This window comes from Cydia fagiglandana, chromosome 1 (genome assembly GCF_963556715.1).
Source record: "Cydia fagiglandana chromosome 1, ilCydFagi1.1, whole genome shotgun sequence".
Taxonomy (NCBI): Eukaryota; Metazoa; Arthropoda; class Insecta; order Lepidoptera; family Tortricidae; genus Cydia; species Cydia fagiglandana.
In genome coordinates, this window is record NC_085932.1 from 156,425 (window position 1) to 179,552 (window position 23,128).

General features: G+C 41.0%; 1 protein-coding gene across 2 annotated transcripts in view; it reads right to left on the reverse strand.

Annotated features, from left to right (window-relative positions):
• Positions 1–817: 817 nt before the first annotated feature.
• Positions 818–23,128, reverse strand: part of LOC134669547 (protein phosphatase 1 regulatory subunit 14B) — a 74,563-nt gene continuing 52,252 nt past the window's right edge. The window contains exons 2-6 of one of the 2 annotated variants that reach the window (XM_063527200.1): positions 8,353–8,490; positions 5,793–5,918; positions 5,004–5,102; positions 4,217–4,258; positions 818–4,111 (exon numbers count right to left, since the gene is read on the reverse strand). In XM_063527200.1, coding sequence (XP_063383270.1) covers positions 4,070–4,111; positions 4,217–4,258; positions 5,004–5,102; positions 5,793–5,918; positions 8,353–8,490 — 447 coding nt within the window. In that variant the 3' untranslated portion in view covers positions 818–4,069. The remainder of the gene's footprint in view (positions 4,112–4,216; positions 4,259–5,003; positions 5,103–5,792; positions 5,919–8,352; positions 8,491–23,128) is intronic. The other variant, XM_063527272.1, reaches the window with a different exon arrangement.

The window sequence follows — 23,128 nt, forward strand, 5'->3', positions numbered from 1 at the left end:
AATAAGAAAAAAAAAGTTACACAGCAAGAAGATACAACATAATGACTAAGTATTTACAATTAAGATTAATAAAATTAATACATAAAACAAGCATCGTGCTCTAAATCGCTGTATCGATCCGGTCCGACCATATCTTGGCTGAGCATTACAGCTGTATATACTACTAGCGCCAACGGTGGCTACACTAACTAAAAAGCAATGTCAGACCAAACCAATATCGAGCGTTCATTAAATCTACGTTAAAAAATCTTGTAAGATTAGCTTATTAGCAAAACAGCATTGTAGAATGACGAATTTACGAAATACTAACATAACAGCACTCTACTAAGTATGGCGTATAAGGAATGATGAACCCTTGTCAGGCCAAAGGAACAAAACACTTGAGGTAAGCATAAGTAAAATAACAAACTACAGGCAGCTGGTATCAAGTCTGTAGGTTTCTTGTTAATAATTATTGAATTTTCTAATGTAGCATGGTCAATACATATAATTTACTTCAAATTATTACCGCTAAAAGTGCCAGATTTGGAACCACAAGCTTACTTCTGCGAAGTTCTTTCTAATGCTAAAAAAAACGGACTATAACAACTTACCTTTTCTTCTTCAATCTTTTGAAAAGTAGCAAAGGTCCCCTAGACTAGACCTAGAGCCTAGACCTTTAGCTGCATGAAGTACGATCGTAAAATTAAATTTTAGAGATAGGAAGGGGTGCTGCAAAGGATTGTGTTAATATATTATAAAATAATAATAAAAGTGCAACGTTCTAATAAATCGATTTATTACAAAAGTCTATCAGCGACGGTTCTGCGCGCCGCGGCCGGGCGGGGCTGTGCTGCTGCCGCCCCCTCGCCTCACTGCACCATCCCACACGTGACATCTCATCTAGAGCTACGGCGTCTATAAATTAATTTATAGTCAACTCTATGGCTGCTGCTCGACACAACGTTGGCGTTGGCGCAACTTTCCATAGCGCTGCTGAATAGACGTCGACGCTCAAAGGACGCTAGTCTGGGGTGGTTCTACAAGGCAGGCGTCTAGGTACAGGGCGCAAAAATGCTAGTTACTCGAAACAGTGTACTTGTACAGTCAACAGCAGAAGTAGCTAAACGGGCGAGGTGTTTAAAATTATCCTTACATGCATTTGCTTTTTTAACAACGTGCCAAAACGTAACTAATTGTTGAAGAGGTTTAAACTCGAAGAATAATTCGTGCCTCGAATATGACAGCTGATGTAGATAACGCTGTAAGGCCCTGGATTATGAGGTTAATAAAGTCGACGCAAAGATGGTTATGAAACCGCCTCACCCGTCTAGTTTTGGCCCCCGGTTGTCGGGGGGTCCGGCCGTGACGCGCGTCACCCTTTACAAAATATTAACAATACGAGGACACAATAGCAAGAACTCGGCTCGCCACTACAGCACTAGAGGTCATTACACGAGGCACCAACCCCGCCATAAAACTATTACTTTTAGTTAAGGGATCTCCAAACTTTTAGACACGAGGGCCATATTGTTTTAGATAAAGTGTGCGGGCCAAAACTTAGCTTTAAGGGTTCCTGCTGCAGTCGAGGACCAGGCCGCGTAGCCAAGATGCAGATCGCTTACGCTCCGTAGCGATCGAAACGCAACTGTCACTGTCGCACTAATATAGATGAGTGATAGAGAGACATTATACTTTTCGTTGTCGAAGCGATAGCGATTGTAACCTTGGCTACGCCGGCTGGTTGGCGGCTCTCGCTGGTGGGTCGTAGCCTACGTGCCAATAGGGTTGCCAGATCGAAAGGCGCTATTATCGGGAAAAAATATCAAATTTTCGGGATTTTAGGACTTAAGTCGGGAAAATAAAAATATTCACATTAAAGTAATTGTGTTAAAACCAACGATATTTTACATTATTGACACTACGTCAGCTGCTCTGCCCATAGACGTTTTTATATAAAAATACTATAAATTCTTTGAGATCTCGAACAAACAAGAAAAATTCGCGGTGGCGAGCGGCTCGACGCGGATCTCTCGCTCGCTCGACGACAGTTCGGAACTTCAAATTATTGTTTTATAACGTGAAGCTGTTTTTCGGGACAGTTTTCACTTTGTCGAGAATCGGGAACACATGCTAAAAATCGGGCAAATCCCGACCATCTGGCAACCCTGTCACTGTCGCACTAAAATGGAAGAGTGATAGAGATCGAGAGATGACTACGCAATGTTACGGAGCGTTAGCGATTGGCACGTTGGCTAAGCACCCTGTGATTGCTATGTTATTTTAAAAACCGCCCAATCTAGTAAGATTGGTAGTTTAGCCAGCAGCGAATAGTACCTAATATTTAAAATTGCAGCGTAAAATACATAGGGGCTGTCCATAAATTACGTCATCGATTTTTGACCCCCCCCCCCTATAATCATCCAAAAATCATGCTTCAAATGACCTCATTTCCTCCTACTTCATGCTACCGTCATCCGATGCCCAGACCGGCCCCCCTAAATTGAAATGACGTAATTTATGAATAGCCCCATAGAAAAAGTAATAATAGCCATTATGGTTTCCTTCGAAAAACTCGGATTTAACCATTTTAATACTTTATCACATATTACAAATAAAACATCCAAGACGTTGGATTGTTTAAAGTAGATTTCGAGATATGCTTTGATAAAGATTATGGAGATTAAACAATAATATTGCTCGCCAAGAAGTATTAAAATCTTGCCATTGCCCTTTGAAAATGTAGCAAAATATTGGTTGAAATCATGCTGACCAAACTATTTAAATTAGCTACGGGTTCACAGGGGACAAGTTCGTTACACAACTGACAGTCAAATGCTAACTATACGGTATTTACGTATAGTCGACCCTTCGTATTCAGACTATCTTATGAGTATTACCTATTTAAGTATTATCTTAATTGGCCAATTTGGTTAAATTATCTGACGATGCTTCCGATGTAGTCTTGCCATCCTGTCAGAACCCCAGAACGGTAGACGGCAGCATAAGAACTACTAAACACCCTATTTTTTAAAGTTTTAGTTGTGTATTTCCCAAAATAACCGATTGAGATAAGAATCATTTGCGGATCTAGACAGCGACATCTAGATTGAATATCATACACGATTGTATTGTAGGGGAGAGGAGAGGGCGGGGCGGGGCGGGGCGCTGATATGTCGCACTCGAGCACCCTCCAGCTCCACCAAGCTAGGGCGCTCGCCATTCAATACTGTACAGTACAGCCACTGCAAGTTACATCGGTCTTCACATAACAGTCCGAAAGGTAAATACCTACTTCGGGAAAACGCGCGTATTAACTGACTAACTGTTCACATGACAAAAACCATCGAACACCTAAAGCATTTTAACATTTAACGATTGATTGTTTTCGGGGGCGTACATATATTTTAGCCAATCATAATTACGGTGTTACGAAACATAATTTTGCCAATGGTACATCAATGGGATTGGCCGGTCGAAGTATTTAGCAGATAGCGCCAGCATAGCTTGCCCTAGAACTGTGTCAAATTTTCGCCAGCCCTTTGAGCCAAATCTCATAGAAAAAGGGCCAACTTATGATGGCGCTATCTATGCAAACCTTTGACAGTTACCAACCCCATTTACATACAACGTCACAAATCCACCTTTACACGATCGAGAAAGTCTGACATCAGCAATGCATGACTGCTTTTCAGATATGTAGGTAGGTACGCCCTCGTTAAATAAGGTGGACGGTCTGTACTTTACCACATCCCTTTTCAGCTCGTGCGTACACATCCTTATGTTAAAAATGTAATACGTATTTCTGAATGGCTCAGAATATTTTAGAATTCTATATTTACGAGCGGCACTGTAGCATTGTCTACAGCGTCAAAGTAATGTTGGTGTTTACGGCGTGAGCCGGACACCGAGACCGATGTAACCGGCGGTACCCTGCTTGCACTAGCGTCCGGCACACCGGGCCGGCAGTAAAATGCTTAACTACTAACTATACGGTACGTCACGGGGCCTCCGCTATCGCTGCCGCGTCCACTCCCACCTGCAGCGGCCGCGGCAAGAGCGAGATGAGATTTGGTTCCGTTCTCTTAGCCTACAGAGTTTTCGCTTTATCTAGCAATTCGTTGATGAAATTCTGAAACAAAACAAATTATGCAATTTAGACTTTGTTGTTTGATGTAATAACAAATATATTTAAAGTAAAACTTAGTAAACCGGTTACTAGTTTTGGAATACTTACATGTACATCTTTTTGGGGCTTTTTGGCATCTGCTAATAGCGTCTGTAACAAACGATTAGTGTCAGTTTATAAGTTACTGGAACAGCTAACGTTTTGTAGTCAAATGTCTTGTAATTTGTAAATGCCAATTACAAGAACAAGTTAGGGAAAATCCACCCTATAACAGCGAGAACGAATAGGAAAATGTCCAAGGTGTAGAGCAACAACTGACCGCCAGGTGCGCGCGCCGCAGCTCGTCGGAGTCCATGTCGAGGAGCTGATCCACTCCTGCTGTAAGTGTAGAGCCATATGTAGAGCAACAACTGACCGCGAGGTGCGCGCGCCGCAGCTCGTCCGAGTCCATGTCGAGGAGCTGGTCCACTCCTGCTGTAAGTGTAGAGCCATATGTAGAGCAACAACTGACCGCGAGGTGCGCGCGCCGCAGCTCGTCCGAGTCCATGTCGAGGAGCTGGTCCACTCCTGCTGTAAGTGTAGAGCCATATGTAGAGCAACAACTGACCGCGAGGTGCGCGCGCCGCAGCTCGTCCGAGTCCATGTCGAGGAGCTGGTCCACTCCTGCTGTAAGTGTAGAGCCATATGTAGAGCAACAACTGACCGCGAGGTGCGCGCGCCGCAGCTCGTCCGAGTCCATGTCGAGGAGCTGGTCCACTCCTGCTGTAAGTGTAGAGCCATATGTAGAGCAACAACTGACCGCGAGGTGCGCGCGCCGCAGCTCGTCCGAGTCCATGTCGAGGAGCTGGTCCACTCCTGCTGTAAGTGTAGAGCCATATGTAGAGCAACAACTGACCGCGAGGTGCGCGCGCCGCAGCTCGTCCGAGTCCATGTCAAGGAGCTCGTCGACGTCCACCTCCACCTCCGCGGCGCCCGCCGCCGCTGCCGTCTCCTTCTGAAATACGAGCAAAAAAAGGAATGGACAAAAGAATGCAGAAGGCACAACCTACATTCCACCTGGCCCGATTTGAACTTTAACATACGTCAGTTAATTGACAGTATTCGAATCGGACAGTAAGGGTCGGTTGCACCAAACTGTTACGAACGTTAAAGAGTTCGCTAAATTTTTATGTATGGAAAGTTTCATAGTAAAGGCGCGGGGCGCGCCGGCTGACGATGATCAGTCTGTCAAATGTGGTTGGTGCAACTGGCACTAAGTGGATCGCCATCGCCAAAGACGTCAACTGCCGCGCGCGGCTACAGCCCAATATCAACCTGCGTACATTTCGACAAGGTTCACGACGACTTGCCGCGCACTGTAGGTATGCCGTATGCAAATGCATACCTATACATAAATATTTTAATGCAAACTTAGATGAACTTAAGCTGTATTTTATTGACAGAACAGTTGAAAAAAGTTTCTAATTGAGTAGTCACCTTGACCACCTTGTATTATCGTTTGTAGGGTTTGTAGGTGAGGTGACATAATAAATTAACAACACAACCATTACGTAGGCGATGAAACATCGGGTAATCGATATGTATCGACTGATTCTAGCGATTTTGGAGTTCGTCAGTCTCACGCATACGGTCACCAGGATGAGCGAGGGAAACTCGCGCTAAAAATATAATTGCAGTCCTTTACCGGCACATCGTAGAGCTTCTGCAACTCGTCGTAGAGCCACATCTCGACGGCGAGCCGCTTGCGGATCAGGGCCATCTGGTGGGAGCCATATTTGGCCGTCAGGAACTTCTCACGTCGCTCCTTCACCTGCACAGACGTATTTAGCGTTAGAGAAATTCATCGATCACTACAAATGATAAAACTTTATTTATTAATTACAGGCTGAGCTGACAGGTGATCTCGGAGTCACGGTTATAGGGGGGAGTGAGGGAATGGGGCGGGGATGGGAAGGCGTTAGATAGGATAGTTATTAAATAACTTAGTTAAGAATTAAGTAGAATAGCTTTAAGTTTTCTGGTTGGGGACTGAAAATGAACGGTCTCGCTGAGTCCCATCCATTTTACTACCACATTTATTTCTAAATTCTTCCTGATTTTTTATTGTACTTAGGTACATGTAATTAATTGTTTTTTTTTGTGTTGGTAAATAAATGTTTTTATTTATTTTATTTTATTGGGAACACTAAACTTCAAATGCTCTAAAATTATATAAAAATGTCAAAAAACTAGAGATGCACCGGATATCCGGTTACTATCCGGTATCCGGCCTATCCGGCTATTATTTTACTATCCGGCCGGATACCGGATATAGTGACCTACTATCCGGCCGGATACCGGATAGTAACATTGAATGCTTGATTTCGGAGTAAACCAATTGGATTTAAGAAACAGACGTACGTATTCGTACCTGTTTATTATTTTATTTTAAACAATTTAATCATTCCACTGACTTGCACGCGCACTCATTTCGTAGCTGGAAATGGGTCCGCGCGAACGTTTACTAGGAAATAGTTAGGTCAAACCTGCAGAATGCGCACCTGAAAAACCGAAATGTAGGTATAGTTACGCTGGCCGAATATTCGGCGGCCGGATACCAGATATCCGGCCGATGTATAGGCCGAATATCCGGTATGCGGCGAAACAACTATCCGTTGCATCTCCACAAAAAACCGAGCTAATTTTAATGCAAACCGTTAGTTGGTTTATCTGTCTAATTTCAACAAAATAATAATTTTAAGTTAATGTTACTAAATTTGGACGAAAACAAAAACCTTGCCGTTCCATTTTACCCGAAACCGTATGGGGTAATTAGATACAGTCCGCGGGGGAAATGGAAACACTGAAGATTTTCAATTTATTATCATGGGATACGTAACAACTTACAAAGTGAAAAATATTGGGTGTCAATCAGTTTGTAGTAGGAATAGGAATCATTGAGAATGCAAAGGGGTAGTTGGGAACACTCTCGGTTCCTTAGTTCCTAGTGACCCCATTTAGGTAATTCATATTACTCATGATTGTAATTTTGGTGAACTTGAAACCACCTGAGGTTTGAAAGCAGATACCATTATACAAGATAATATCAAAATTTGGAGTCTTCAATTCCAAAAACTCCATGCTTACGATTGTAAGCAAATATGTCATGATATATGATAAAAAACCGGCCAAAAAAAGAAATAATAAAAGTTGAAAATATTTTGTCCTATTAATCGTGACCATGTGACATGTGCGTAGCGTCCGAATCTTACAGTCACTTAGGCACATGAAGGCCAATAATATCTCACTGTTCTCAATTATCCCCCCACTCTCCCCTATGTGCTCTAAAAAAAGCATCTATGTCTTTCATTAGTTAATACTTTCTGCTTTTATCTATAAAAAATGTGAAGGCTGTTAGTGTTGGCCGAGTCATTATTGCCTCCAATTGCCTCACTTTCGTGTGCAATTTGGCAAATTATGTAAAATAATTAGGTTATTCAGTAATAGACGTTTACGAGTAGAGACCTCAATTCAATTTTAACGAAATTTGAATTTTAGAATTCAATTCTAGTGAAAACGCCATCCCCAAACCCAAAATTATGTCAAGATATTGGGGCTTTTTATATCATATTGGCCGTTACTTCGACGCCTGAAGTGAGAGATGACTACAAAATTATAATAATCATAATATCAGTAGGGATCGAATAAACGCTCAAATAATATATATCGGCCCTAAAAGCCAATGCGGTTTTAGAAGCAGGTACAACATTTTTTCATGTTTTATTTATTTGTTTCGTGTCGATTATGGTCGGGTGTCCGCCGATATCGATTACAGTTTAATAATGTGTGGCGTGTCGAGGGCTCAAGGCCGCGCACCACTACCACAGACACGAGCGTTCTTCATTCGTCCTTCCTGCCTATTGTCCTTCAAAAGACAAACCAAAGAATAATTTAAACTGAAGGTATTTTGGGTGACGATGAGTGCCAGTAAGTCTAGTGTAGTGTGTAGTGCGTCGCTGAAGTTGACGTGCAGGCCGGGGCGCGCTCGGGCGGCGGCGCGCGGCGGGCGGGCGCGGTGTGTGTGTGTGTGTGTGCGTGCGTGCGTGCGTGCGTGCGTGCGTGCGTGCGTACCTCGCCCTTGTCGCTGAAGTTGACGTGCAGGCCGGAGCGAGCCGGGGAGCGCTCGGGCGGCGGCGCGCGGCGGGCGGGCGCGGTGTGTGTGTGTGTGTGTGCGTGCGTGCGTGCGGGCGTGCGTGCGTGCGTACCTCGCCCTTGTCGCTGAAGTTGACGTGCAGGCCGGTGCGAGCCGGGGAGCGCTCGGGCGGCGGCGCGCGGCGGGCGGGCGCGGCCGCGACGCCGGCCTCCATGCCGCACGGCGCAGCTCCCGCGCCGGCTCCCGTCCTCTGCAACACAGACACATATTGTCAAAAACAGTAAAGATTGGTGAAGTTCGTGCCTTCTAAAGGGCTTATCTATCACACTGATGGTGGACAAGGAATACAAGAGGAAGACGTCGCTAGACGAAGTACCTTAGGATGAAGGTATTTAATGTGTCTTGCTTGCGCGCTCACGACTCAGAAACTTATGCTCTCACCTAGTATACAGGGCGTCCCACGGCTATGCCAAATGGAGGGAAAGTACCCTAAATATTGTAGATGGAACATTTTACTGAAAGAAAACATTATTTAAATTAAAAAAACAATTTAAACTGCATTCATAGATTTTTAAATAATTACATGGTTGAACCGGGAATCGAACCCGCTACACGAGAAAAAATATCATCCTGTAGCTTTATCATACCGATCGAAAGGCTTCATCATGAGGATTATTTTTTGCTAAATAACAGCCGGACCTGGACTCGGACCCGGATTCGGACCCGGACTCGGACCCGGATCGGACCCGGATTTGGGCGCGGACTCGGAACCGAACTCGGACCCGGACTCGGTCCCGAACTCGGACACGGGCTCGGACCCGGACTCGGACCCAGAACCGGACTCAAACCCGGATCCGGTTACCCGGACCTGGATCCGGTCCGGACCCGGACCTGGAGTCAGACCCGGATTCGGATCTGGACTCGGACCCGGACTCGGACCCAGACTTGGACCCGGGCTCGGACCCGGACCCGGACTCGGACCCGGACCTTGACCCAGAAAACCACTTTGATACCTTAACTAAATAAACCACTATGATTACCTACCATAAAATGTAGGTATAAAGTATGATGATGCCAATCTTAAGCAGGCCACTGACGAGCCTTCCAGATGGATGCCGTTACAATGGATTCATCTAAATGGACGGCATCCTAATATTAAAAATTGTACGTTTTTGACATTCACGGACCGATTTTGGATTGCAGCCACGCTATTTGGACTGTTGGAATTGGAAGGCTCGTCAGTGGCCCACCTTTACTAGCCCCACCCGCTCAAACACCCATACACCGCACCGCATGCGCCATTAAGTGGGTTAGGTTAGGTTTGAACTGCGATCCTCACAGAACCGAACAAGGGTTAGGTTAGGTTAGAACTGCGAGCCTTACAGAAACGAAATGCTACTTGAAAAGTGGGTTTGATTAAGTTCGAACTGCGATCCTCACAGAACCGAACTGCTATCAGAGGAGTGGATTGGGTTAGGCTAGAACTACGACCCTTACAGAAGCGAAATGCTAGTAGAAAAGTGGGTGGTTTTACCTCCTTTTCTACATAGTGCACCATCGACAATAATCTTTCACCGGCCCCCATAGAAGTCGGTTTTTAGGGTTCCGTACCCAAAGGGTAAAACGGGACCCTATTACTAAGACTTCGCTGTCCGTCCGTCCGTCCGTCCGTCCGTCTGTCACCAGGCTGTATCTCACGAACCGTGATAACTAGACAGTTGAAATTTTCACAGATTATGTATTTCTGTTGCCGCTATAACAACAAATACTAAAAACAGAATAAAATAAAGATTTAAATGAGGCTCCCATACAACAAACGTGATTTTTGACCAAAGTTAAGCAACGTCGGGCGGGGTCAGTACTTGGATGGGTGACCGTTTTTTTTTGCTTTTTTTTGTTTTTTGTTTTTTTGCATTGTGGTGCGGAACCCTTCGTGCGCGAGTCCGACCCGCACTTGCCCGGTTTTTTTTTTCTTAAAAATTATTATCTATTTTCAAAATACAAAATACTTTATAGTAGGTGGGTAATGTAGGTAGAAGTTACAATCTCTTCTGATGTTACAATCCTGGCAACTCTCTCATTCTCTAACATGGAATTGTTGAATCTGTTTAGTAACGTCGCACATGACCACAAGCGTAGCGAGTGGTTAAAAAAGTGGAATCTTGAGTGTTGCGAGGGTTTCAAGGCACGAGAAAAGAACAAACTATTCTGCCCTGGTGAAACACAAACGAGACGTTTTCATCACACTAACGAGAGGCATTATACTAGCTGTAAAACATTACAAATTAATGCTTTAAAAGTAGGCCGTTAAAAACCATCATCCATATACCTACTACATTCTACCGGTTAATATGAACAAACAACTAGAAATTTGCACTTTAGATAGAGGATTGATTTAATAAAAGTTAGACTGTAACAGTAGTAATTTTCGACCGGCGATCCTTCATCGACGTCTATTAGCATGCACAAGAGTCACAAAACAATGTGTTATGTACATATGTGCGAGTAATTAAACGGATGAAGGGATTCACCGCGCGTTGCGCAACCGCGAATACCGATACCGCGATCCCATTACGAGGCTCGCCTCGCCTCGCAGCCATTCCACGTCCACCGTTGCATTACTTTACAATTACATACGACTAACCAGTATCATGTGGTCTGTGATTACACGTAGTCATTGTGGAACACTAGTTTATACTAATGTCAGTAATGTCAGAAGTGAATACTCAACCAAAGACGCAGGCAACGCAGCGGTCGCGATGTGCATAAGAGTGACATTCCATTTCCAACTGCAGCTGCAATACTGTTCATTTTACTATGGAAACGCGTCGCTGTCATTGTCAATTTCCATAGTAAAATGAACAGTATTGCAGCTGCAGTTGGAAATGGAATGTCACTTTAAGCTACTTATGCTACGCGACACATTTTGTGTTGTTTCTTTTATAAATACCGCGCGCAGTGCGTCCACAGATCCAGATCTAAAGGATTTTCGGGCGGATGGCTTGCACAGTCTTTTTTTATGAAACACGCAAGCAAGGCTCGGAACCGGTTTTTTTGAAAAACCCGAAATAGGCCAATATTTTTAATTATTTTTTGCTTTTTACGTTGGACTGAATCATGTATTTAGGTAAGAATTTAGTATTATTAGATTGTCCCATTAAAAATGAAATAATAGACCAAAGAACAAAAAGAACAAAATAATACCGGTATTTTTTGTATGAAGAAAAAACCGGTTCCGAGCCTTGCGCAAGTTATTGAGAAATTAGACATTGATTATGTCTACGATTAAGTTTCTAATTGGGTTATTCATTTTATTGGTTTATTACTTCCATAAGTACGAAAAGTTTGTTAATTTAGTACATACATATTTCCTTAAACTTAATAGCACCTAATCACGGTTCTTTTCGCAGTTCTGCATGAGTGTCCGCTACATAAATATCTGTCTTGGTCCTAATAGTTTGCCTATTGAAAGAGCGTTAAAGAAGGTCTACGTTTCAGGTTGGGCAAAAACGCTTTTGTCTGTCCGATCCGGATGTTCTCCTCTACAGATCTCAATTCTCAACTGATTCTCGTGAAATTTTGTAAGCACGATCAGGTTCGATGATTATGAGTATATGAGTATGTACGTTGCATATGAGTTTAAAGCTAATATGCTCGCGAGGTCTATAGCTCAAAGAGCCACTAGTACATTTACTGCCCATATGAATGGCAGTACCTGTAGGTATGTAGGTTTGTCTAGCTAGAGTAAACTGTTATTTGCCCAGTAGTTGAGTATACCCACGTTGTCTTTGTAGTCGTACCTAATATACCTACACCCTACAGGAATTTATATTATATTATATGTAATCTCATTCTTATCACAAGGAGTATATTTTATTAGTGGAATCGGTGTTTACGTCCAGCACCTCGTAGGTACATCTGTAGCAGTCTTGACACAAGCCGCTATATTTAGGTACACCGCGTGACGTCACACGCAGATTCCGAGTAAACTGATATTCGGCTAGCCTGAATAATAATGAACAAAATTATAACAGAAAGTCACGGGATTCTTTTTTAGGGGTGACGCATCATGAGTGAAGCGTGAGTTTTTAAAATTGATATAATTATTAAAATACATGCATATACATATATGGTGATTCAAGGTTCCTCTCTCCCAACTTTTCCTAACGGGAAGTCAACATGGTGTTTATTTTTTATATTGTTACTTGTATTATTCTTGTTTGTTTTATTTATATAGGTACATATGTGTGTGTGTGTGTGTGTGTGTGTGTGTGCGTGTGTGTGTGTGTGTGTGTGCGTGCGTGCGTGCGTGCGTGCGTGCGTGCGTGTGTGTGTGTGTGTGTGTGTGTGTCGTGTGTGAGCTGTTATTGTGGCAAGCAAATACCTATCAATATTATATTTATTTACGAATATATAATAACATATATCAGTTATAGCTGGTTTGTTACTGCACACCGTTGTATGGGAAGCTTGCACTTTGAGACTATGCGCTAAAAATTGGCACAGTTGATTGTTAGCTGGTCTTGAGCAGAAACAGACCGGGAGCCGTTGAGAGCCACCTCTCATTTAAATAAATAAATAAAAATAAATAAAAAGTCATTTATTGTCGCAACAAAACTTACAGCAACAAATCGAACAAAGAGAAAACAAAAAAGGTTACAGCTTACATTATAAGGTTAAAGTCCGATAGGGTTGTTGACTGTATATAAAATATAGAATATATGTAATATATTTAATTAACGAGATATACAAGGAGAATGTAATTTTAACGTGACGTCGTGTCGTGTGTACGTTCATATACACTCCATAGTCGCTAAGCGTTCCGACACGTCGCAAAAATAAAAAGAGAACTTGATTTGACTTGACAGTCAACCACCCTATATAAGGGCAATAAGCATTAATTACAGCACAAAGCAGAATAGCGATAAGTATACATACATCTTTTAATAACTATTTATATAATAGGTATAACATTTAGAACTATTTGTTAATGTTTAATTCCTAAGTGCGACAATAGGCTCGGGACTCAGCTTATGCCGCGAGTCTGGCGACTGCACAGCGCTGTTTTTCAGCCCGTACCTGTCTCTAAGCGTATAAAAAAAAAATTGCTAGCTATAGGGGAATACATGCCTTCGTAGCCTGTTTTTGGCCGCCGGACCTAGTCCGCAAAGACGCTCACTCACACGCCAGAGTAAATTTTAAGTAAACAACTAATAAAAAGTTTAGGGATTCCAATTGTGATATCGATATTTACAATTTATGGTAAAAATCTTCTCAATTTGGCTTTGTTCTTAACCAACTTTAATTTATTTCGAGAATGCCAAAAATTAACATATTTTTTACACACGACAATGTTAAAAATAAAGGTCTTTATCATTAAAAACAACCACTAAACAATATCGATTTATGACGTAATATCACCGCACTAGGCTCTACGAGAAGTCTTGTATACATGACAACGGCGCGCATGGACTGCCCGCAGTGCAGACCGACAAGGACCGTTTCCGCGCGGATTAAGTAATAATAGTCTCTATGTCAACGGCGTAAGCGCTTGTCGGTACGTAAACTTTATAAGCGTTAGGTTAGAGCCGCGCATCGTGTGTCGATAATATAAATGTACCGGAACTGCATTGGGGAAAATGACACGTGGGTTGAATTGTCAATGAGTGAAGAACAATAATATTGGAAAAGGGTGGGGATCAGAAATGTTCGGGAATGCATGTTTCACATTCGACATGTTCCTTAGAAGAGTTTGTCAGTTCCCGTATTACACCCCTACCATAATAATTTTTCGTCAATTTCAAATACATAACATTCTCATAGTTAGGCGACACTGACTAGTCCGAGCGTCCGCCTGTAGGTACCATTCTTGTGCGAAGCGGTCACTGCAGGGTATCACTCCCCACTACACTATCATCTCAAAATGAATCATTTGTTCTGAAAATAGACCACAAGGACAGATTTACTTATCTGACTCTACTATGGACAGCTGAACAAGTTCCCTGAACTCCAGCTATAGTTATGCCTGTCTCTCTCTCGTTTAACGTATTCTAGTTACTAGTTATCACCAATTGGCATTTAACAGGTGTTCAAATGCTTAAATAAAACCAGATTGGCCACTTGATGTTTATTTTGAATATTCTCTAGAGATGCGCCGGATATTCGGTTACTATCCGGTATCCGGCCTATCAGGCCAGTATTTTAATATCCGGCCGGATACCGGATAGTGCCCTATTATCCGGCCGGATACCGGACAGTACCATTGCTTGATTTCGGAGTAAAAAAATTGGATTTAAGAAACAGTCATGGTCATAATCGTACTTGTTTATTATTTTAAAACAATTTAGAGATTCCACTGACTTGCACGCGCACTCATTTCGAACCTAGAAATGTGTCCGCGCGAACGTTCACTTAGAAACAGGTTAAAACTGCAGAATGCGCACCTGAAAAACCGAAATGTAGGTAAATATTCGGCGACCGGATACCGGATATTCGGCCGATGGTCCGGTATCCGGCCAAACAACTATCCGTTGCATCTCTAATATTCTCATATCGAGTTAACATTCCCATCCCTAGCTGTCTTGTATACAAGACAACGGCGACGAGGAACATGAAAAACGTTGAAAACTGGAGCAATTTTTTTGATTGCCTTATTATAAAAGAATGGATTTATTTATCTGCTTTGAAGGCAATTATTTTAAAAATCAAAGACCTAAAACATTAACACGAGTGTAAAAAATGCTACAATTGATGTTTTTTCACATTTACCGAGCGGTTGAATTTGTGTCTTGTATACAAGACAGCGGCGCCAGTGTATCGTTCTATCGTTGTCTTGTATACATGCCAACGGCGGTCAAAGGGTTAACATTTACTTAGGTGCTCATTTAAATCTAAATTACAATTTTATATAGAAATGACGGCACCTGGAGGATCCGGAAAAATGCCGAGATCGAGGAGTTAGTGGCCGAACCCAATATCATCGGCGAAACGAAAGCGCACAGACTTCGCTGGTTCGGTCACCTACTCAGAATGGGAGAGGATCGGGCTGTCAAGAAGGCGTTCTTGGGACGACCGACTGGTAGCCGTCCAGTGGGTCGGCCCAGGTATCGCTGGGAAGACAGTGTGGCGGCGGATCTGCTTCAGCTTCGCGTCAGTAACTGGCAGGAAGTTGCGCAGGATCGGGACAGGTGGCACGCTCTCGTTTCGGAGGCCAAGATTCTCTTTGGATCGCTGAGCCAAAATAGTTAGTTTTAGTTATATAGAAATACTTGTTCACGTATCCCTGTCCAGCAATTGGGCCCCAAACGGTTAAAATTTACTTTAAGTTTAAATTTAAATTTAATTTAAATCATCGTTCACATTATTGTTCTCTTAAAAGAAGTCTTTTAAAATTAGCTTTGAAAGTCGGTAATGACATATTCGTACGGAGAGGGGGTGGTAAATCATTCCATATTTTCGAGGCACGATAGGTAAAACTACCTTGGAACCCTATAAATTTATGCTTCGGTACAATTAACTTATTAACATGCATACTGCGAACTCCACGGTCTTTATTTTTCGGCCATCTAAGCTTTTTAAACAAGTACTCAGGCCTGCGAGTTTGAACAATTTTATATACCTGTGTTGCTAGATGTAGTTGCGTCCGCGCCGCCATTTTTAGGGACTTTTTTTCATTAAAGAAAGGCGTGACATGCGCGCGCTTTGGCACGTTGTAACAGAATCTAGCACACGCGTTCTGTACCCGTTGAATAGTTCGCGCGGTCTTAGCGTATAGCCGAGGCCCATAGACTGTATCGCAGTTATTAAAGTGTGACAAAACTAAGGCTTCAACGAGGGTTTCTCGTACCTTTTCTGACAAGTGCTCCCTTAAGGTATAAAGGGCCTTTAAACGGTAATATGCGTTTCCAACCTTACTATTAACATGTTCACAAAAGCGTAGTTCGCTATCCATTAAAATGCCTAGGTTTTTTTTTACATTAACTTGTTCAATTAATTGATCATCAACTTTAATAATTGGATTATTTTCTTTAATTTTCATACATTGTCCGGTAGTTCCGAGGATCATGAATTTGGTTTTTAATGGATTTAAAACGAGCGTATTTTTAGCCGACCATCGCGATATTGCGCTTAGATCCAAATTTATTAAACTTTCAGCTATTTTCGTGTCACAGCTTTTGAAAGAGTAATAGATCTGGGTGTCATCTGCATACAGGTGTATCCTACAATTTTTAACACACTTCAGAAGATCCGCCGTATACAGGATGAAAAGAATCGGACTCAAAATTGACCCCTGGGCTGGGGTGTGCCTCTTTCTATTGCTTTAACCTGTGATTTTTGCAACTCCCCGTCACTGTTTTCAGTTTCTACATACTGGGTCCTAGTGGTTAGAATAGAAACGACTTAAACCATTCACATGCTGTGTTTGATATACCATAATAACGCATTTTAGCAAGTAGCAACTCAGAGCTCAAGCAATCGAAAGCGCGGGAAAAGTCCAATAAAACCAAAACGGTACCGCAGCCCTCGTCGGAGGCCGCTAGCACGTCGTCAACCACATGCGCAAGCGCCGTGGCCGTGCCGTGTCCGCTACGGAAGCCTGATTGCGTTTAGGGCAAAATTCGATTGTTTTCTAAATATTTCGTGAGCTGTCTACATATCACCCTTTCAATTATTTTAGATAACACAGGTAAGATGCTAATTGGCCGCAGATCTTTAAAGTCTTCCACTGAGGAGCCTTTAGGAATGGGTTTCACACGAGCGCACTTCCAGTCGTCCGGGCACACACCAACAGCTATAGATTTATTTACTATGTACGTAATAACGGGTAGAGTAGTCGGCAAGGTCATCTGTATCATATGGATCGTTATACCATCAAAACCCGCTGCCCCCATTAAATGGGGGGGGGAGGGGGGAAGTTCGACGCTGCCGAGCTTCACTTGGAGCAATATTTCTCTAAAACTATGCCTATTAGGGCATGTAATATATCATTTTCGGATAAATTAAGGATGAGAATCTAGTTTTGGAACAAAAACAATGCACTTTCTAACAAAAATAATTTGGCCAAGTCCGACATAGCTCGAGGCATTTAGTGTTCCGTACTGCTACCATCAGTTTGGCATTGACATAAACGATATCGTGAACGTAATTTACTTCCTATAGGTATATACCTCTTTCGCACTAATATGTCAGTACGAGCGAGATGCATAGAAAGTAAAATACGTTCATGCCCACGGTAGCGTTTATGTCAATGCCAAACTGATGGTAGCCGTACCGCTCGAATCGTAACATTTTACAGAGGTTGTTTGCCTGTTTTTAGGATACCGTATTCAACTACACACACAGAACAATAGTACAAAGTGTCTAAGTGCGAAGGCCGAAGGCCGAGCTTTAGCAAAATGTCATCGCTTTAGCACAGAGCAATAGTACAAGTGTCTAAATGTGAAGGCCAGAGGCCGACCTCCGCGTAGCCCGAAGCGTCCAGGATGTCAGTGCTTTAACACAGAACAATAGTATAAGTATCTAAATGCGAAGGAAGAAGGCCGAGCTCCGCGTAGGGCCGAAGGCCCGAAGCGTCCAGGCTGTCAGTTCTGTGTTTAACCACTGACATCTTGCAGGCTTCGGGCCTTCGGCCCTACGCGGAGCTCGGCCTCCGGCCTTCGCAGTTAGACACTTGTATTAATTACCTGTGTTTATTTATTTATTTAGAAATTTAATTCAGGCAACAAGGCCCATATTACAAATACCTTACAGACTAACATACATATGTATTTTATAAACTTAAAACTAAACACTATTTAGACGATAAAACGGCGTGGCTCCGTTGCATCGTGTTTAGAACTGACCTCCTGGATGCTTCGGGCTTTCGGCCCAATGCGACTTCAGCCTTTGGATCTTGCGAATTAGACACTTGTACTTAAAAATACTTGGAAAAGTTACGGGAGGCGCGCGTCTGTCGGACGCTTCGGATCTTCGAATCTCTCCTTCGGCCTTTGCATTTAGTTAGATTCTTGTACTATTGCTTTGTGTTTGAATACCGAAGTCGAGCATCTCGCGAATGCTTGATGTATTATAATAATTTAGAGCAAGGCCAAGCGCGCACCACGATTTTTTGTCCTGCGATAATTTTGTCGCAGAAATGCAACGTATGTGTTTATATGTTAGTGCGCGCATATGCGACAAAAAAATCGCAGCGATTTTAAAATTGTGATTTGTCACATTTTTCCGCGATTGTTCGCGACGCGATTGTCGCAAATTGAATTGCAGCATGCGGAATTGTATGGCCCCGCGCGCACTATGATAATAAAATCGCACCCCGGCCGGACCTCAGTCGGCATTTCGCTCTCCAAACCCCAACATCTCGGCACCTGCATCTCCAATGGAGTCTCAAAATGAGACGCTAGATGTTGACCATTTAATTATGGAAATAGACGGGGATCACCTTTGTGTTATAAATGCTCAAAGTCATACAGCAATCGCATATTAAAAACACGTTTCATGACAAGCGACTGGTACGAAATCCATGTTGAGAATGAACAAATCGTAGACTTTTTCATCGCAGTGCGCGCAGTGAATTTTCTGCGATATATTACAGCGCGATTCTAAAATCGTGTCGCAAAAATTAATATCGTGGTGCGCGCTTGGCCTATAATACCTTAAATGTATACTCCTTCAATTTGAATTTAGAACTCATTATTATTTTTTATTTGATTTTATTTCTAGTTCTATCTATATATATAAATGCAAGTGTCCTGACTGACTGACTGACTGACTGACTGATTCATCAACGCAGAGCCGAAACTACAAAAGCCAGAAAGTTGAAATTTGCACACCAGATTACATTTATGAAGTGTACAAGAGATAAGAAGCGATTTTGAGAAATTCAACCCCTAAGGGGGTTAAAAAGGGGATGAAAGTTTGTATGGGGTTAAAGTTTTCTTTTAACCTAGGAATTTGAAACTTCGTAAAAAGATATATTATTAAAATACAAGAAAACTAATTTCAGCGTTTTTGAAAATTCATCCCCTAAGGTGGTGAAAAAGGGGTTGAAAGTTTGTATGGATATCAAAAAATTTTTCAAGTGGTGGACTTGAATCTTTGTATTTAGGGATATTATTAGAAGACAGGAAAAGTAATTTCAGCGTTTTGTAAAATTCATCCCGTAACAGGGTTAAAAAGGGGTTGAAATTTTTAATCCATTACAAATGCTTTGAAACTTCGTAGAAAGGCATAATAGCCGATTACAAAAAAAGTGATTGCAACGTTTTTGGAAATTCAACCCCTAAGGGGGTTAAAAAGGGGATGAAAGTTCGTCTTCGGGTGCAAATTTTATTTTAAGCTAGGAACTTGAAACTTTGTAAAAAAAGTATCAAATTCAAATACAAGAAATCTAATTTCAGCGTTTTAGAAAATTCATCCCCCAAGGTGGTGAAAAAGGGGTTGAAAGTTTGTATGGATATCAAAAAATTTTTCGAGCGCGGGACTTGAATCTTTGTATTTGGGGATATTATTAGAAGACAATAAAAGTGATTTCGGCGTTTTGTAAAATTCATCCTCTAACAGGGTTAAAAAGGGGATGAAAGTTTGTATGGGGTTAAAGTTTTCTTTTGAGCTACGAATTTGAAACTTCGTTAAAAGATATATTATTAAAATACAAGAAAACTGATTTCAGCGTTTTTGAAAATTCAACCCCTAAGGTGGTGAAAAAGGGGTTGAAAGTTTGTATGGATATCAAACATTTTTTCGAGTATGGGACTTGAATCTTTGTATTTAGGGACATTATTAGAAGACAGGAAAAGTAATTTCAGCGTTTTGTAAAATTCATCCCCTAACAGGGTTAAAAAGGGGTCGAAAGTTTGAATCCATTACAAATGGTTTTGAAACTTCTTAGAAAGGCATAATAGCCGACTACAAATAAAAACGATTGCAACGTTTTTGGAATTTCAACCCCTAAGGGGGTTAAAAAGGGGATGGAAGTTCGTCTGCGGGTGCAAATTTTATTTTAAGCTAGGAACTTGAAACTTTGTAAAAAAGTATCAAATTCAAATACAAGAAATCTAATTTCAGCGTTTTAGAAAATTCATCCCCCAAGGTGGTGAAAAAGGGGTTGAAAGTTTGTATGGATATCAAAAAAATTTTCGAGCGCGGGACTTGAATCTTTGTATTTGGGGATATTATTAGAAGACAATAAACGTAATTTCAGCGATTTGTAAAATTTATCCCCTAACAGGGTTAAAAAGGGGTTCAAAGTTTGAATCCATTACAAATGCTTTGAAACTTCTTAGAAAGACATAATAGCCGATTACAAAAAAAAGTAATTGCAACGTTTTTGGAAACTCAATCCCTAAGGGGGCTAAAAAGGGGATTAAAATTCATCTTGGGGTGTAAATTTAATTTTAAGCTAGGAACTTTAACTTTTTGGAAAAAAAGGTAATTAATTAAAAAACATGAAAACTAATTCAAGCATTTTTGAAAATCATCCCCCAAGGTGGTGAGAAAGGGGTTGAAAGTTTGTATGGAGATCAGATATTTTGTGAGTGCGGAATGCGGAACTTGAATCTTTGTATACGGGCATAGGTACCTAAGAGAATACAAGAAAATTAATTTCAGCAACCAACATCAAAATCCTTAAAACTTCATACAACTTGCTAAAAAAGAAAAGTACTTAATTTCAACATTGCTTGGATATGAAAATTATAGGTACTAAAGATGTAAAATGTTGAAGATAAGATTCCACGCGGACGAAGTCGCGGGCAACAGCTAGTGCCAAATATATAGACTTTAATATTATTTAGAACTGCTAAAAAACAAGATCGGCTTACTTTAAATATTTCGTCAATTTTACCTTTGTTTCTAAAAACTGTGATATTTAACTGTCATATACTATTAATGTCTTCCAAAATTATTTTCTCGTAACAGGACTGAGGGGCTACCGCGAAAACCGAAATTCGCAATTTGCGGGGATCTTTCTCTTTTACTCCAATGAAGGCGTAATTAGAGTGACAGAGAAAAATGCTTGCAATTTGCGAACTTCTATTTTCGCGGTTATAACCCTGAATCTTGTTGCTCACCGATCCGTTCAAAAATATACATAAGTACTGAATATAATTAATAGATATTATAATTATACAATTAATACAGAAATGTAATGGTACCTACTTAATGAAAAGGAATATTGTGTATATTGTTTCGACGAATCAGATACTCTCAATAAAATCTATACATGAGGCCAAAGCTGTTCATAAATATTAAATGACTTTATTATCTCTATACGCCTTACTAACTCTATGTGTCCTATTGTGGAAAAAAAAAACACAACGACAGTCAAGAACGGAATTCTTAATTTGAATTTTTCAGATTTTTGAGATGCCTAGTCCATTGGTTGGAAAGCCCGTTCGAAATTGAAACTTATTTGCAATATAATAAGGTCGTATTTTGTAGATCTCTCTCATACTTATAGTAGGCTATTGAGATAAAATTAAATATCCCACAAAAATAAGCAAGCAGAATTAAACTTTGTGTCAAAGATATAAGTCATAAATTTCAATGCCAAAGTTTTAACTAAGGATGTTTCTCGCCTAATATGAATTGACCAGTGTAAGCATCAGTTAGCTAGCCCTAAGCAACCAAAGGTCAAGCTGCAGTTGAAAAACTAATAAAGATAAAGTTAAGCTGATAATTTTCCCGCCGTCTCCATGCTTCTTTAAGTTGGGTATTGACTGGTCAGCTGCCTGTTAGCTATAGTTTTCGCGAAAATCGCCAGGACAGAGGTGAAAATTTTTGTATGAAAACTTGCAACTTTAAATGCATTTTTTGACGAAACTATTGCAGTCTAAAATGAAGTCAAAATCAGTCCATCGACTCAATTTTTTGCAAGCTTTCTAATGGTACCCCACACGATTCTTACAAATGAAAAAAGTTTCAGCCTACCCCTCTCAACCCCCTAAATTTCCCCCTTTAATAAGGAATAAGCAGTTTTGACTTATTTACAATATGAGTGGTGGTAATTGCTATAACTGTTCCAAATTTTAGGTATCTATGTCAAACGGTCTCTGAGAAAAACGTATTTAACTGATTTGCAAGACCGAAGTGATCCCATAAGTGTTCCGTAAACAAAGTTTTGTACGGAACACTAAAAAGAGCATAAAGTAGAAAAGACTTAAAAAACGTATTTTTGATTTTTTCATAAATACCTATTTTTTTTAAAGTGTAGCAGGAATCTGAAAACTACACTTATTACGTGAACAAGTTATAAGTAACTTTCCCACCTTAATAATATTTTGTATTGAGATCACTCTGACCCACGCTTAATATTATTTTTTATCTCCCATTTATCAATAGTTTTAGTTTTGTATAATAAACTATATATTTTCTTAAACGCAATAAGTGTAGCTTTACAACTATATTTTTTGTTTTCAGATTTCTGCTACACTTTAAAAAAAAATTGGTAATTATGAAAAATTAAAAAATACGTTTTTTAGTCTTTTATACTTTATGCTTTTTTTTTATTAGAAAGTGCGTTGTTTTTGTCCCAAAACTAGATTCCTCATCCTTAATTTATCGGAAAATGATATATCACATGCCCTAATAGGTATAATTTTAGAGAAATGTTGCTCCAAGTGAAGCGCGGCGGCGTCGAACTTTTCCCCCTCCCCCCCACTAAATGAGACGTGGTTCTCGATCTCTACCGGTCTGTTTTTGCTCAAGACCAGCTAAGAATCAACTGTGCCAAGTTTCAGCGCATAGTCACAAAGTGCAAGGTGTCGTGCACTAACAAACCAGGTATTAATACCAGAAGGGTCAAAGTAAAAAATATACATCTTAAAATTCGTAAATCAGGCATTAACTGAATACGACAAACCACAACGTAATATTGTACGCCGTGGTATGTG